The sequence below is a fragment of the Dermacentor variabilis genome, chromosome 4 (assembly GCF_050947875.1).
Source record: "Dermacentor variabilis isolate Ectoservices chromosome 4, ASM5094787v1, whole genome shotgun sequence".
NCBI classification, from domain to species: domain Eukaryota; kingdom Metazoa; phylum Arthropoda; class Arachnida; order Ixodida; family Ixodidae; genus Dermacentor; species Dermacentor variabilis.
In genome coordinates this window covers 82,234,055-82,251,804 of record NC_134571.1, presented here as the reverse complement: position 1 = coordinate 82,251,804, position 17,750 = coordinate 82,234,055, and the positions used below count along the sequence as shown (strand labels likewise).

At 46.7% G+C, this 17,750-nt stretch overlaps 1 protein-coding gene across 1 annotated transcript; it reads left to right on the top strand.

The window, feature by feature from the left end:
* The first annotated feature begins 1,668 nt into the window (after nucleotides 1-1,668).
* Nucleotides 1,669-10,239, top strand: LOC142578256 (magnesium transporter NIPA4-like). The gene is made up of 6 exons (XM_075687657.1): nucleotides 1,669-1,852; nucleotides 5,235-5,321; nucleotides 6,106-6,196; nucleotides 7,606-7,766; nucleotides 8,422-8,675; nucleotides 9,311-10,239. Exons 1-6 carry the CDS (start codon nucleotides 1,669-1,671, stop codon nucleotides 9,659-9,661), a joined length of 1,128 nt encoding a protein of 375 aa, XP_075543772.1. The 3' UTR covers nucleotides 9,662-10,239.
* Nucleotides 10,240-17,750: the final 7,511 nt, after the last annotated feature.

The window sequence follows — 17,750 nt, the reverse complement described above, 5'->3', positions numbered from 1 at the left end:
GGATCGTGGCTTATATAGTTTCAACCTCTCCGATTGCCTGGATGTACTTGCGGTACACGGCGACCCATCCTCCGTTTATTGAGCACCTTATTTGATCAGTAAATGTGGCAGCCTTGAACGTGTTAACACCGCTCAGTTGCGTTTCTCTTACGTTCCAGTTCTTGTTCAAACGTGTTTTGTGCAGCACGTTCAACTTACAAGCCTACGGCAGTGCAGAGGTCTATGCACAAGCCCAAAAGGAAGGCTGGAGGAGATGTAGGCTGTTTTCACTGTCGCGAACATTGTAACTGTCAAGCTCCAACTATTCCGCAGCAAAACAGGAGCCATCAGCACTATAGACGCTTATTTCGGCGTTTTTATTTTTCGATTCATGGGTGGCCGCCATGTATCACCACCACTTTCACGCATGCAAATTGACCAAAATACACCATGCGTGCAGTGATTGCAGTTCAATCACTCGTGTTGTCTTGACAGTTCACTGAACCGATCTCAATGGAAGGGTTTTTTTTCTTTCTGAGCCGTCTAGCGGGGGAAATGGAGGAGGGAGGAGGGGCGTGGCCAGATAAACGTGGGATAAGAAGTGGCCTTTTCTGAACGAGCTCTTATAAGCGGTGTTGCTTCTTCGGAAAAAGAAAGAAAGTGAAAAACGAGCGGAATTTTTTTCCCAGTTAATCTGTACAAAAATAGGTCTCCTTTCAGTAAAACGCGCGTTCTGGAGATAATACTTTTGCACAATTTTTAGAAGGTGCGTGGATGAAAGTGACCTCAAAATTGTAACTGTATATACGGAGGTCAAATTGCCGTCGATTAACAGTGATTACAGTGCTACTATATATATATATATATATATATATATATATATATATATATATATATATATATATATATATATATATATATATATATATATATATATATATATATATATATATATATATATATATCATCAGGAAGAAGTGAGGCCACAGCCAGTGAGAAACACTATGGCCAACGCAGAGCGCCCTTTTCTTTCTTTCCTGCCACCGTTTCCCCTCCATGTTTCCTTGCACTTGCGACTGGTAATCGGGGTTCGCCTCTGTCAACATCACACCGATTGTCCTTTGGTGCCTGTCAATTAGGCAAGAGCCACCGGCCTATCATTACTGCTATATGTATAAGTTCACTGAAGCGCCCCGGAAGGTTACACCGACCGTGGTGTACTTCATTCTTTTTTTCCTCTTTTTAAGAATAAAAGCTTTCTCAAAATTTTGCTACGCTTCAGTTTCCTATTTCGTTTTTGATGTTTTTACTTTTTACCCCTTCTTGGCTTTTGTATGGTGCACTTTTGATTACCTGCACTGTGAACAATCCCTCTCGTGGGTGTGAGCCATGTTAGGCGACGGCGACAACGACGACAAACAACAACAACAACAACAACAAGCTGTGATTTTCTTTCTTTTTCTTGCGTAACGAATCTGGGATTTTGGGATAGCCGGCTCTGACGTAGCCTCCCTTCCCATGCTTCTACATCTAAATAATAATAATAATAATAATAATAATAATAATAATAATAATAATAATAATAATAATAATAATAATAATAATAATAATAATAATAATAATAATAATAATAATAATAATAATAATAATAATAATAATACCACTAAAAGAAACCAGCTGCGAGGCGCCATGCTTCACGGCGGTGGGGACACGGCGACTGCGCAGCGGGTCGTCTGCTGGTCAAGCGGCGACTCGGAGGACGTGCAGGCCCAGTCGGGCACGTACCTCGGCCTGGTGCTCGCATTCGCCAACGTCTTCTTCAACGCGTCCAGCTTCGTCATCAAGAAGCACGCCCTGCGGAGACTCGTCGAAGGTGAGACGTGCACCGCTTGCTCGACCCTTCAATTGCGGACGCGTCGCTTTGCAAACGAAAGGCATTGTCTAGTCATTACAAAGAGCCGCTGTGTTTCTAGTTAAAACGCATGTGAACGCGTTCTCTGAAAGGAGGCGAACAAGCTTTCCTTGGAAAGTGGGCTCGGTCCGTTGTGTTTGCTTTGACTATATGGGAATGCAAATTTCATCTCGACAATGGGACTCGTAGAAGTGACACTTATTTAATATTTCTGACAGGTCTCCTATGAGGCAGTGGCTGAGGGGAAGTGTCGCAGTAAGAAATGAATGGAAACGCAGCAATATTCACGTATTCAACGTCATACAAAGTGTTTAGAGCATTGTACATAAAAAGAAAACGAAACAAAGGACGCTGGTATAGACAGAGTAGAAAAGAAGGCGAAAACAAACAGTACTTGAAGCAAACAGAACAACAACGATGAACAAAAGTTAATAGTCGCTCCAATGTGCAGTCAAACGGGGATAATAAATAAGTCGAACCCGATTATAACGAACATACTTGTACGCGAAAATTAATCGATATGTCACGTAGTTCCATATACTCAAGCTCACTTATATACTGTGCCCCGGCTAATAGCCAACCTGTTCAAAGAAAAAAAAAAGAAGTGTAAAAACAAGGGGAAAGATACAATCTTAAAACGGTAAGATACGACCTTAAGACTATAAGATACGATCTTAAGACCGATTTTCACACCTTTCACGACTGAACGCCGTATATTTTATAATTGTATCTTTGCGCGCCCATAACGTAAAGCTATTCCAAACTTTTCTATTCCAATTCTGCAATCAGCCCTCCGCGAATGGTCAAAAACGTTTTTGGACCACCCCACGTCGCCTGTCTGTGACGCGACGTCACGAAAACTGCCATACCTCCCCATCTGATATGACGTGTACACACTGATTATGCATGATTGAACCGAACAAAAGAAAAATAGCTATTTCTCATTCGACGCCTTCTCGGCATTAGCCCTCGGCTATTGGTCAAAAGGTTTCGGGCTGCAGCCACTTTACCTGCCTGTCACGCGACGTCACAAAACCTCGAAAACTCACAGCGTCAAAGCGACGTGTACGCGTTAAAGATGCATTAATACACCGAACAACACTGAATTTCTTTTTCTGAATAGCCGCAGGATACCCAGTTATTGCGGACTATACTCGCACCTGTCGGAGAGCATGGGTTTGTTTGCGTATAATAAAACTTTCTGCGCGGCCGTGTAGCGTTTTTGAACACTTTCGGCACGACTACGGCATCGCTCTGCCAACTCTTACTTGCTGAGGATCCGTTTTAGCGGCATTTTTAGCCTTGCACGTCGCCGCGATTTGCGACCAGCCACCGCGTTTGGCAGGCATTCTCAGATCATGAACAGCAGGTTGCCATTATCCCTCAAGAGAAAAGTTTATAACAGCTGTGTCTTACCAGTACTCACGTACGGGGCAGAAACCTGGAGGCTTATGAAAAGGGTTCTACTTAAATTGAGGACGACGCAACGAGCTATGGAAAGAAGAATGATGGGTGTAACGTTAAGGGATAAGAAAAGAGCTGATTGGGTGAGGGAACAAACGCGAGTTAATGATATCTTAGTTGAAATCAAGAAAAAGAAATGGGGGGCATGGGCATGACACGTAATAAGGAGGGAAGATAACCGATGGTCATTAAGAGTTACGGAATGGATTCCAAGGAAAGGGAAGCGTAGCAGAGGGCGGCAGAAAGTTAGGTGGGCGGATGAGATTAAGAAGTTTGCAGGGACAACATGGCCACAATTAGTACATGACCGGGGTAGTTGGAGAAGTATGGGAGAGGCCTTTGCCCTGCAGTGGGCGTAACCATGATGATGATGATGATGATGATGATGATGATGACCTCCAGTTAAGTAAGGGAAAGTGGACCAATCGCAGACGCCGGCACCACCCTCTTCATCCGGTTATCTATTTTCAGTGCGCTGGTTCGGCCCCATAGAAACCCTCTCCACTTGAGCGTACTTCTCGCCTCCTGGAAGCCAATTACAAATGAAAAACCACTCAATATAGGCAATGTTATTCGTATTGAAAGCAAATAAAAGTGACCTATAAACTCAGAGAGCGTTTGATTGGGCTGTTGAGGCAACGCTGCGGGTTACCGCCCGATGCTTGCGTCGGTGGTTACGCAAATTTGACGACAGGAGGTTGGAATAAAAACACATTGGAATAGTTGTACTCCATATAGGGTCCTTGCGCCGTGTTTATTTTTTTGTTCAGCCTTTCTTTCTTTTCGCTGAGCAGCTTGGGATACACGGTATAAACGAACCTAAGCGAAACTAAACGAATGGTGCGGTCGTTATGTTGGAATTTGTTGTCTCCAGCGAAGAAAATAAGCCAGAAAGAAATTCATTTACAGAAGACAGAACTACGAAGCGGAAGCATACATTTTTGCCTAAATGTGCCTCGAAATGTTTCTCAGCGTCACTAAAAAATACATTTCACGATGCGCGAGATGCTGTGCATCTGTTCGAGTCCGCTTCCCTTTATGGCTTTATTGCGCTGGCAGCGGACGCCTCCAGTTCGATATAGGCAATGCACAGTTCTCTGTGAGAGAGTAGTTTTATGAGGGCATCGGTCATTAAATTTCGCGTGTTCGATATAGAGGATGTTTCACTTTAGTTGGGTTCGTTATATTCGTGTCTGACTGCACAAAAGAAAGCGAAAGCTTGAACCCGGAGGTACAACAATATGCATAAAAGTGGAAAAACAAACGTTCCGTCCTGGCCAGCACTAATGATATATAAACGCACTCAGCAGTGGCTCACATTCTGTTTAGCACGAAGGTAGCGAATTCGAAAGCGGTCTATGAACTAGTAAAATATACTGTTTCAAAACACCTGCCGCATTTTTAGGACAATATAACATAGCACATCAAAGAAGAAAGTGACCACCTGAGTTCTGTAAGAATTTCGCGTCCAGACCGCGCGCACGCGCGGTAGGAGGCACGCGCGCATGCAGGAAAATGAAACGACGTTGAAGTCATGAGCATGCGAATTCTTTGTCTATATATGTGACGCGTTTTCTCTCTTTCTTTTTAGTTCGCGCATCTCCTTTTCTTTAATTTTAATTCACATAGACTACGTAGAGTAATTAGGCCTGTTCAGGTGGATTATACAACTGAGGAGGGAGACGTTATCTACTTGCGCGACAAACAGCGAATTCTAGGTGGCTAATTAAAAAGAAATATTCGAAAGTGAACTGCGAAAGTCTATTTCCACGTACAAAGCATATTTTGTCACGTGCTGCAGTATAAGCAGTATACTTGCAGTCAAGCACGGTCAAGTATAACTGCTTGCGCATCAAGTGCTGCGACCTCACATGTGCAGGCGATGAACGTGGCGTCATCAATCCTCATGGCGGCCTCCAGCTGCGGTTCCTGCTCGATCCGGTGTGGCTGGTGGGAGCAATGCTCGGTAGGTCGACCCCGCGAGTCGCCTTCCCCGTAATCCTCTGTGTCCGAAGACAGTGAGAATTATAAATAACTCTCGCGTTTACCTTTGCGGCTGACTAGCGCTTTTTCTTTTTTCTCGTAAAGCAATCATGACTTGCGAGCTTTGCTTACGGGCATTTACGCTTAGTCAGCATGTAGCTGCCTATATAGGACTTATACATATCTGTATTTCAGTGGAACACTTCGTGCGCGTGCGTGAAGCGTTACACTGAATAGCACGTATTCAAGTCAGTTTGTTTCTACTTTAAAGGTTAAATATATATTGATCCTTTCTTAACCGCAAAACCAAACGACCACAGCTGCAGAAAAGGCACGAGACAACGACAACAGTAGAAAGTTTTGTACTTTTCTTGTGCATTCGTTCATTTTTCGCTGTGGCCCATATAAAATGAATCAATACCTACTAGATCAGCTAGGCCCACTTTTACGCCACATTTATAGTGAGGCCGCCGCCGAAGAGCTGGAACCGGTCTCCACGAGATCTACACGATCCTGCACGGCAACGTCAAATGCAATCAATATATGTAAACGTTCTCTGTGATCCTGTACGTTCGGGGAGCAACGAGTGCTCAAAACTTTATCGAGGCGGTCCCTATGAGTATGACTCATAGGGATAAAGTCAAGACGAAGCTTGTGTAGCTCACGCAGTATCTTTACTGGTAAAGCTAAGACGGTTTATATTCTATAGTGGCTAAATTTTACCGAAAGCATGCAGAACAGAGCACTGACACGCGTGTCCACGGCAGGCAGCTCCGCGGACGTGGCGCAGGGCTTGGCACTGCAGTTCACCTCGTCGACGCTAGTCGTGGCCATCGGCATGGGAAACGGGCTCGTCACGTGAGTCGCCCAGCTATGTTGCCTGTTACGGGCTTACGTTCGACGTGCTTTCTTTTTATTGCGATAGCAATTATGTGGGCACTACAGCAGGCGCATTATTGCCGTCGGCGTCACCGTCATGTTCCGTATAAAGTCCAAGGACGATAACAGCGCCGCCTCGCGCCGTATGCTGTATGCGCGAGTGAAAGCGCGCGACGGGAGCCGACGATTGGCGGCTCAATCTGGCGCGCTCAGGGGAGGAAAGGTCGTGTGGGGACGGGAGAGAGGAAGTGGGGGCCACGTTGTTTTCCGGCGGCAACTGCGTATTTCGCGACCGCGCGCTACGGGAATTGGCGATCGTGGCGCAGTCTGGTGCGCGCAAGGGAGGAAAGCGGGAGGGGGGCAGCGCAGGATGGAGGGGGAGGGGTCGGCGGCGTTATACTCCGGCACCAACTGCGTACTTTGCGCGGTCGTGCGCGCCCTATCTTCAAAGCGATCTGCAGACGGCTCACACCTTTGTGTGTGCTATGTTCTTGCCGCTCAGTTCGCGTTGAAGCGATAGACAGCACGAAGGTCACTTCGATCGCTGCTGCTACTGCGCTTCCTCACGCCAGCGTTCTGACAGCGAGTGGCCGCAGTCATCGAGTGTGGTGTGTTCATGCTTTCCTGTACGCGCTGACATCATGCTTGTTAATTTAGTCAGTAAGCGAATGTTTCCAAGTTTATACGGCCGATAAAACTACTATCTTAATTCGTATAGCTGTCTACTAATTTGCTATCGTAATCGATGCTTCGCTTTTAAATTATGGGGTTTTACGTGCCAAAACCACTTTCTGATTATGAGGCACGCCGTAGTGGAAAACTCCGGAAATTTCGACCACCTGGGGTTCTTTAACGTGCACCTAAATCTAAGCACACGGGTGTTTTCGCATTTCGCCCCCATCGAAATGCGGCCGCCATGGCCGGGATTCGATCCCGCGACCTCGTGCTCAGCAGCCCAACACCATAGCCACTGAGCAACCACGGCGGGTATGCTTCGCTTTTCGGGCGAAACTGCGACATTTTAATGCAATAGCGTTAAGGGCTCCGTGTCGCATAAAATCCGACGTTAGCGTCCCGTGTCCAGCGCTGACCGTTTTGTGAGCGAAAAATCATTCCGAACCACGGATACCCAACCACGCAAGCCCTCCGTGATGCCCAGAGGCATTACTGAACTAACTGAATCTCCCAAAGTAAAATGCGCCAAAAAACCATAAAGCACACAACCTACAGACATGATAACGTCGAACTGTGATTTGAGTATACGAGAAAACATAATTCTGTGCATATAGCAGAAGTATTGCGCTCTTGAAAGCTTACTGCGCCGCGTGCTTTGAACAAGGGCACTGAAACTTGACAGTGTGACATGCTACAAGCACTGGCCTCCGCAGGGCTGTCCTGACAGCTACACTCCTCCGCGAACCAACATCGCTACTGGTGGTGAGTTCGTGCATTTTGACGATTGTGGGCACAGTGCTCATGGTGCTTGGCGTGCCTGCTGAGATGGAGCCCATGACAGCCATGGAACTCGAGCTGTACCTCGCGCAGACCGGTGGGTATATCATAATGAGCCACATGCGGCAGCCATCCTGTCGACTCTTATAAAGTTACGTGTTCGTCCGGTTTTGTACGCTGTACGGGTATCACGACAGTTGTGGCCGCGGCGGGCAATGCCAAAGTCGGCGCAACGGAATCAGACTGTTCATTCGGCAAACTGTGCCGTAACAGAAAAAAATGAACCGCAAACACAGCAGTGCCAGCACTGTACACAAGCATGGTAGCAAGCAGTACACCAGCAGACACATGAGACGCGCGCACACAACTGCGTCGCAGCAACTGTGCAGCGACGCCACGTGAAACAAGCAAGAACGCCTCTGATGGCACGAAGCAACAGCTACCATGCGCGGATCCAGGGGGGGATATGTCCGGAGCGTAACGTACGTGACAAACTAATGAAGTCCTTTCTTTGGTATACCCTTATTTTGCTCTGGAGAGACAATAAATGCTTAATGATTATTGAAGAGAACCCGTCAGCACGTAAAAAACTCATCATCATTATCATCATCATCATCATCATCAATCACCCTCTCAAAGTCAGACCTCCCCCACTCTTTCTCGAGACCATCAATTGGTACAGGCTGCGGTCTCATTACAAATCGTAGGGCTGTCTTAATCTGAAGGAATCACGCGGTTCTGGCGCGCTACAGGCTTCTTGGTGTACGTGTTGCTGATGGCCGGGCTGCTGGCGTTGTGCGCGGGCCTGTTGTTGCACGCTCGCGGGGACCAGTGCATCCTGGTGAACATCTGCATCAGCGCGCTCGCCTCAGTGCCCTACACGATCGCCGTCAAAGCCATCGTGATGACCGTTTCCGAGCTAGGAGAGCTCGTGTCTGTGCGCACTGCCGCCTGGTTCGTGGTGGTCGTCGTCTCCTTCTTTGCGCACGTCATCTTCCTCAATAAGGTACACACGCTTGTACGCGCCGCGCCATTTCGTGCTTGCCTCTCGCATGACTTTATTGCGGACAGACAGTTATTTCAACATTTCACCACACACACACGCACGCGCACGCACACCCACGCATGCACGCATACGAATACACACACACACATAGGTACTGTATCTCGCGCCGTGAGCAATGCCCACGTAACATAGTGTTTCCGCTTTATTTCACAACTACACGGAACACACTTCAGCCGGGATCACAACATGGTCACCATTAAATGCTGAAAGAACTTTCCGACGTCGCGCCACGACATATCATTAGCGAAGGCGGCTGGCCAACAGCAAATAGCACTTACGAACGAAAAGTTTTGTTAATTTGGCTCCAGTTCTCGATGGGAAGAAAGTAACTGAGACTGTTCTGCAAATTTAACCAGCGCAAACAAACGACGCAAGCACACATATACGCAGGACCAGCGCCGGTCCTATGTATATGTGTCCTTGTGTCCTCATTTATTTGTGCTGCTCAAATTTGCAGCATGTCGCACCAACTGGCCTAAACTGAAGTTCGTACTGCGGATATGCGCAGGCCATTTAGACGTTGCGACGATTGTCACGAGCTTTGACGGCCGTCTGCTTCCCTTCCATACGTGCAGGGACTGGTGCAGTTCGATCCGGTGCGCATCTCGCAGCTGTCCTCGTGCTTCCTGCACCTGAGCTTCACCGCCACCATGATGTTGCTTTCCCAGTCCTGGCAGGAGGCGACGCCCTATCACGTCTTCTTGCTGATGCTGGGCGTGGCGGACGTGTCCTTCGCGCTGTTCGCCTTCGTGCTTTTCCAAGAGGACCACCAGCGTTCGGACACTGCGGTGCAAATCGCGCTGCGACTGCTCATCGCCGGCATCGGCAGTCGAGCCAAGGGTCGAGCTCAGCCGCCGCCGCCGTACCCTGTGGTGCCGCGGCCACGCCGCATTCTGGCCAGCAGGCGGCGACATCGGAGCAGATGACAGCTCGGTGTCTTGGCTCTGATCGGTGTCCTTGTAGAATTAACACTTCCAGGGACGTAAAAATCCTTGTCAGATTTGAACAAAAAATTCATTTGATGTGATACCTGGACTATAACGATTCTAAATATTGCCAAATGTGATTACATTCGTTTTCTCAAGGACAAAGTTAAATACTCCTATACTTCCTATTGTATTAACATTAGACTTCCGTGAGTGACAAAGTACCTTGGCGCGCATATTTCACAAGCACTCATTCTTGGCACGAGCATTATACCACAAAACAACAAATAAAATTCTCATGCTCATGGTTCTCGCTTTACATGCAAGTACTGCAAGTATAAAGCAACTTCTGTATGTGACATGTGAGGTCTATTCTCGAGCACGCCTGCGTGCTTTGGGATCCTAATCAGCAGAGCCTAATAGACTCTCTGGAAAGCATACGAAATTGATCTGCAAGACTTATCGTCAGTAATGATTGGTCTCAGCAGTGCCACAGTGATGAAAACAGATTTTCAGTTGCCTTTGCTAAGCGGCTTTCAAGTGACCTTGAGCAAAAAGTCAGAGCCGTTATCCGGGCACTCAAGCGTTATCCGGGCATCACTGCGAAAAAAATCGGGATCATCTGGGCCACCATTCAAAACTTAAGAAAACGCGGTCTTTGGCCCCCAACCCTTTGTACAGGCCCGCATTGCACACGTTAGTTATACTGTCCAAAGAAGTTACAAAAATATCGCTTTGGAGTTCTTTCTAATGTTTGTTCACAATATCACTCAAGCTGTAGCTTCTAGTACGCTAGAGTTTTATTTGTCATTTCATGATAGCGACGTTCAAAAGGCAGATGCAGGACACCATATACTTCATTGTCAACTTTTGGCGCTGAGACAGAGTTGCTTGTGTTCAACGCCAGCGGTCCTTGGGTTCCGCGTCGCGGGTTTTGCGGCGCGACGCTGCGTGGCGCCTCCTTCAGGCGATTTTTTTCTTCTAGCCGGGCAGTGTGCTCTGGGCTCCCTGGCGTCTCACTGCCTGTTGTGCCGCCTTCGGCCGGTTTTCTACTTCTAGCTGGGCAGCGTCCATATTGACCAGTGCACAGTATGGCGTGGCGCGGTGTGGTGCGGTGTGGTGGGGCGTGCCGTTGCGAACATGAACTACACCCATTTTAAGATTGTGGCTAGTATCACCTCTAACCAGTCTGCTTTGCCTGTTGCCATTTCATGCTTACATCTACTCTCAATTACGGGAGAGCCAGCAATATATGTTTAGAATATTTACTACGAGCGCAGTGGCATCAACAAAGCAAGACATATATGTTATCTCCACACTATACATCTCTCAATGACGAGAGCGTGGCATCGAAGTTCGCGAAATAAAATTTAGAAATAATTTACAGAAATAATCTTTTTCCGCACACTATTCCTCAGTGGAACTTACTTTGTAAAGAGGATATGAGTATTGGATCGAATTCAGCGTTCTACGTAAGGATTGAAATGCGTTGCAATGTTTGTTTTTGTTCTTCTCTTACTTTTTTTTAATAGCGACTCTGTGTCACCGTGTACCACGTTGTTGTTAGAAAAAATCACAAATAAAAACTTCCTTCTATAATACCCTTGAAGTGAATGTGGGATTCTGTAATAAATTTATGTAAATAATAACTTATTTACGTGGGCCGCAATATGGAAGTGCGTTCTCATTTCGCATACACCATTTCATTAAAAAAAATCAACGGGCGCCTCCTGAACCGGACGTGGGCAAGCACCTGCTGGTTGCACTGAAATAAGCTGGAAGGAGCAGGTATGACTCGTAGCTTCGCCAGCCCCTGCCGCCGTTCAAAGCCGTTTGGTATTTGCACCGTGGGGAAGGTCCGATGACTTGCTTGAGTATGTCAGCTGCCTTGTTCTTTAGCTTGTCAGCCTGGATGTCGGAAGGCGGGTCAAAGGGATGATCGCTCTAGTAAGAGTTCACAGCGGCCACTGCTGTTATGGGCTCTACAAATAAGCAGAACCACCCCGCCATCCAAAACCTCCTCCTCTTGAGAAGCACTTCCAGCGGATCCACCTGTGAGAATCCAATGTATTGCCACGCAACTCTCAGTATCATCCTCAAGTTGCACCACGCATATGATCTCTGAGCTGTTAGCAATAAATTCACTGTTTCGATACTTTTGGAGCACCCGAACGACGACTACCTGCCGAATTTAGCGATTACGCTTCGACAAAAGGGGCGCGGGGGGGCGCATTGTTTGGGATATCATTGGCCTCAGTGAGATTAGGAGAAATGGTGAGGCTTGTAGAGTGCTGACGAACAGCCATGTCCTCTGCTATAGAAGTCTCCGAGATAAGAAGCAATACGGGGTAGGATTCCCAATTCATAAGCACAAAGCGGGCAACATGGACGAAATCTACAGCATTAATGAGAGGGTAGCAGTAGTCGTAATCAAACTCAATAACAAGTATACATTAAAGGTAGTACAAGCCTACGCTCCAACATCCAGTCACGACGATGAGGAAGTAGGTCAGTTTTATGACGAAGTTGAATTAGCGATGAGAAAAGTGCAAACTCGGTATACAATAGTAATGGGTGACTTCAATGCAAAAGTGGAGAAAAAGCAGGCGGTGAGCAGGCAATTGGCAACTACCGCGGCGATTCTAGAAACGCTAGAGGAGAGGTGCTAGGAGAATTCGCATAACAGAATAAGCTGAGAATAATGAACACCTTTTTCAGGAAATGTAGCAACAGAAAGTGGACCTGGAAAAGCCCTAATGGTGAAACAAGAAATTAAATTGATTTCATACTTTCTGCCGATCCCAGAATAGTGCAGGATGTAGAAGTGTTAGGTAGGGTAAAGTGCACTGATCATACGTTAGTGAGGGCTAGGATTCACCTCAATTTGAAGAGAGAAAGAGCGAAATTGGTCAAGAAGAAACAGGCCAACCTAGATGCAGTAAGGGTAAAAGCAGACAAATTCAGTTAGGTACTTGCAAACAAATATGATGCCATTAGAACGGAATCAAACATTACATTAAAGGTAGTCTAGGCTGCCTCTGAAGTCAGCCTAGTTACGAAACCGTAACTAGGCTGACTTCAGAGGCAGCAATTGAAGTGGGAGGTATGGCACCAACGCAACCAGTAGGCAAGCTCTCCCAAGGAACAAAAGACCTAATAAAGAAACGACAAAGAACGAAAGTGTCAAACTCAAGAGATCAGATAGAATTTGCGGACCGGTCAAAACTAATCAACAAGGAGAAAATAAGGCATATTCGAAATTATAACGTGAGAAAGACTGAGTAAACCGTAAAAAATGGACGCAGTATGAAATCAGCGAGAAGGAAACTTGGCATAGGACAAATCAAGATGTATGCACTAAAAGATAAGCAGGGTAATATCATCAGCAATCTCGAAGGTATAGTAAAAGTACCCAGAAGAGCCACGATACCTCTATTCGAAGCAGTAATGAACAGGTTGTAGAGACTCCTCTATAATTAGCGATGAGATTAGAAGGGCCTTCCAAGACATGAAACGGGGAAAAGCGGCAGGAGAATATGAAATAACAGTTGATTTAATCAAAGATGGAGAAGACATAATGCTTGAAAACCTGGCGGCTCTCTATACGAAGTGTCTATCGACTTCAAGGGTCTCAGCAAACTGGAAGAACGCAAACATTATACTAATGCACAAAAAGGGAGACGTCAAAGAAGTGAAAAATTCTAGGCTCATTAGCATTCTTCCAGTATTATATAAAATATTCACCAAGATAATTTCCAATAGAATAAGGGCAACACTGGACTTTAGTCAACCAAGGGAACAGGCTGGCTTCAGGAAGGGATACTCTACAATGGATCACACCATGTCATTAATCAGGTAATCGAGAAATCCGCGAGTACAATCAGCCTCTGTATATGACTTTCAAGGATTACGAAAAGGCATTTGATACGGTAGAGATACCAGCAGTCGTAAAGGCATTACGTAACCAAGGAGTACAGGCCGCTTACATTAACATCTTGGAAAATATCTACAGAGATTCCACAGCTACCTTAATTCTACACAAGAAAAGTAGGAAGATGCCTATGAATAAAGAGGTCAGACAAGGAGACACAATTTCTCCAATGTTATTCACTGCGTGCTTGGAATAAGTATTCAAGCACATTCACATTCATACTCAGCATATTCATATTCAGCATATTCAAACTGGGAAGGCTTAGGAGTAAGGATTAACGGCGAATATCTCAGCAGCCTTCAGTTTGCAGATGACATTTTCCTGTTCAGCAACACTGGAGACGAGTTAAAACAAACGATTGAAGACCTTAACGGAGAGAGTGTACGAGTGGAGTTGAAGATTAATATGCTGAAGACAAAGATAATGATCAATAGCCTGGCAAGGGAACAAGAGTTCAGGATCGCCAGTTAGCCTCTAGAGTCTGTGAAGGAATACGTTTACCTAGGTCGTTTACTGCAGGAAAACCTTGAACATGAGTAGGAAACTTACAGAAGAATTGAAATTGGTTGGAGCGCATAGGGCAGATACTGTCAGATCCTTACTGGAAACTTACCATTATCATTAAAGAGAAAGGTGTACAATCAGTACATCTTACCGGTGCTAACGTATGGGGCATTAACTTGGAGACTGACAAAGAAGCTCAAGAACAAGTTAAGGACCGCGCAAGGAGCAATGGAACGAAGAATGTTAGGTGCTAAGATAAAGAAATAAAGCTGGGCAGGTCATGTAATGCTTAGCAAAAATAACCGGGGGACCATTAGGGTTAGAGAATGGGTGCCAAGAAAAGGGAAGCGCAGTCGAGGACGGCAAAAGAAATATAGGTGGGGCGATGAAATTAGGAAATTCGCGGGCGCTAGTTGGAATCGGTTGGCGCAGGACAGGTGCAATTGGAGATCGCAGGGAGAGGCCTTTGTCCTGCAGTGAACATAATATAGGCTGATGATGATGATGATGATGATGATGATGATGCCTCGACGACGCTTGCCAATTTCTTGCACATAACCAAAATTTACGACAGGACATCATGAGGGGCACTGCTGTGAAGCTTTTCCCCTCCTTCGTGGACGAAGTGGACTGAGTAAGCGTAGCTTGCCTTGATGCGATAGTTTTGCCATAGTGGAGGCTTTGTTGTGCTTCTTGGACGAGAAGCCGCCGTCCGAGGCGATGACAGACGGCACGCCATCATATGCGCTGAGCACGCCTCTTCCCGCTGCGTCGCCCAGTGATATATTGTAAGGTTCGGCACGTAGACGTGGAGATATCCGGTTCCTGTTTCTTCAACAGCGAGCCAATGGACTCCGACAACGACTGCATCGTTGTAGAGGGCAAGCGACCGAAGAGGAAATACCGCAAGGCAACCAAAGACGTGAGTGAGCAGCGCCCTGCTCCGACTTAGAGGATTGCTTTTGTGCCTCTCGATGTCTCTAAGAATTTAAATTCCGTACACAGACAGAGTTTCAACACCTACCTTGGTAGTGTGGTTCCGAAAGGAATTAACGAAGTGCGCTTAACCACCAAGAACAACATAAGTCACAGTGGAAGTAGTGACGCAGGCTGCCCTAGAAAAATTGAAAACCGTTCGCATACTAGGACACAAAGAAGTTCGGTCGTCTGTTTCTCCGAACCGTTGCTTCAAGCGAGCTACGCAAGTCCGGAATCGAATGTATACGGCCACGCTTGCCGCCGCAAGCCTGTCAGTGCGAGCAAGGACAGTGCACTTAAATATCACCATCGGGCTCTGTCAGCAAAGCCATGCTGCGACAAATAATCGACGCCCTGCAGCTACTGCTGTCTGGTTTAGGTACGCCAGAGGCGCTATAAGAGTGGAAAAAAATTATGAATGCTCCAGTCTCCTAGACACACTGCAGTAAGTTCTACCTCTGCCCGCGAAGATGATTGTGCTGAGGTGCTGAGGCGTGAAGTGTGCACGTACGCGTTGCACAGAAACAGTATGCTGTGGAGCCCTCATCATCGTCAGATTCACCATACCACTTTCCTTCCTCTTAACGTCCCTTTCTCTGTTATTCCCCCAATACTCCCCCCCAGCGTGGGGTAGCAGGCCAGAGGCGCTTCACTCAGGTCGACCCCTCCACCTTCCTTCCATTAAAAATTATATAGCTCTCTCCCCTCCTTCATGCTGTAACTTTGTATTTCGCGCCCGCGCACGGGGTCACGGCTGAGCGCCATCCAAGAGCAAGCAGCGGCATCCGTCCGAGCTTTGCTTGTCGAAGACAACAAAGACGAGGGCTGGAACTGTCGAGCTGGTGCAGCATTCCTTCACGATCCGACCAAAGCGCCTTCGACTCGATCTGCCGCCGCTCAGATCAGGTGAGGCGGCGCGCTCTTTTTCGCCCTCCGAGACTGGTTGAGATTTTTGACACGACTCCGCACGCAGCAGCCAGCAATGTACGAGAGCTCGACGGTCCGCCTGACAGAGCCCAAGCCACAAGTGCCCACCCGCAGGTGAGGTCTTCCTCAGAGGTTGCGTCAGACGCATGTAGGCAATGTTGGCATTCTAATTTTTTTTTTTCACCTCTTTGCTGATGAGTTAGGCAATGGTGAAAGGTCCTTGCGGCAATGCAGTGACGAACACAAAGCGTTTGCGTGAACCAGACGAAGACACGCCGGCATTCTCACGGATTTAGTTCATTATTTTGAATCATTGTATAATTTACACTCTTCGCGCATCCTAGTGAACTGTACAGCTTTACGTTCTCGAAATGGAACTAGAGGCTGCTCCCACAGACGGAGTTAGCGACACTTCTGCATCTCTGGAGTGTCTGGGAGCGATCTATTCGCTTCAACGACCTTGAGTGATGGATGAATGGTTGAAGCGGGGGCCAAAGTGCACAGATGATGCTCTGCGTTGGAATATAACCTGAGAGCAATGGAGCCTCTCCCGAAAGGCTGAGCGGGTGGCATAGGCGCCAACTGCAGGGGGGCTCCGGGGCTCCAACCCCTCCGAAGAGCAGAGCCACCCCCCCCCCCCCGGCGATGCCGCAGCCAACTCGCCCCCCCCACCTCTAACACACACACACACACACACACACACTAAAGCGTCATTACCAGAGTTCTGTTGCCCACATCATTTTGAAGCTTCTTTTGAATTGTCTCTACCTTTTCACTTAAAATTTTGTTGTGGCTAAAAGCTTACTGCATCATTGTTGGCACGGACGTGCACGGCTTTAAATTTATACTTTCGCTTCATTTCTGCAAATCCTGACGAGAGGAGGACAAGCGCATTAGAAGCACCAGTGGCGACTACCTCATCCGTATTTTTTTTCACTTAAATATGTTTTTTAATATGCCCGTTGTACAGACACAGATACAACATATTTAAATATATACACAGGACACAGTCTATTATATTTTTTAAAGAGAAGGATGCAGCCAACTAACCATTATTTCTAATGCTACGAATAGACTTTACCTAGAGAATGAATATGTTGCTATATGTTCACCTCGCTTCTAATTGCTTTACGTACTTTTTTGGCCCTGAAAAAATCTGCAGACTGCAGTGGCCTCTTCGGCAGAGTCTTATCAACGGTGTGCGAAATGCATGTGAATATGTCTCTCAGTGTTGCTTATTTCCAATAGGCAATGGTAACAACTCATGAAAAAATAAAAAGACTCTTCTGATAATTTAAAACGTTGTTTAGGGATGGAAACATCGCCACTTGGATGCAGAGGTCATATATATATATATATATATATATATATATATATATATATATATATATATATATATATATATATATATATATCCCTCAGTTACCGAAATGAGGCCAAGCCGGATTCACTCGAAATCAAAATTAATAGCAGTCATGCGCAGCAGCGGGTATACTCGGACTCTCAGTTAAGGAATAAGAGGCTGCAATTTCTCCGGAAAGGCGAAACAGTATTAGTGATAGCGAAGTATAATTGCAAGAAGGGAGCTTCCTACCATATAGACCTATGTAAGTGCCGCCCCTCCCCCTCGGAAAGGTGCAAACTTTCCGCCTATGGAGCGTGGTGCATAATGCGCATCGTGTCAGCAGAAAGCCCGTGCAGCGGTCTACTACTCGGGCGTCGCGGAAAGCGCGCCGGCGTCAGCAGGCA

Excerpts from the sequence above, each read along its gene's own strand:
- LOC142578256 (XM_075687657.1), top strand. The coding sequence starts at position 1,669 with ATGCTTCACGGCGGTGGGGACACGGCGACTGCGCAGCGGGTCGTCTGC. Across the intron at positions 6,197-7,605 it reads ATGGGAAACGGGCTCGTCAC|GGCTGTCCTGACAGCTACAC; the intron begins GTGAGTCGCCCA and ends TGGCCTCCGCAG. Across the intron at positions 7,767-8,421 it reads GCTGTACCTCGCGCAGACCG|GCTTCTTGGTGTACGTGTTG; the intron begins GTGGGTATATCA and ends GGCGCGCTACAG.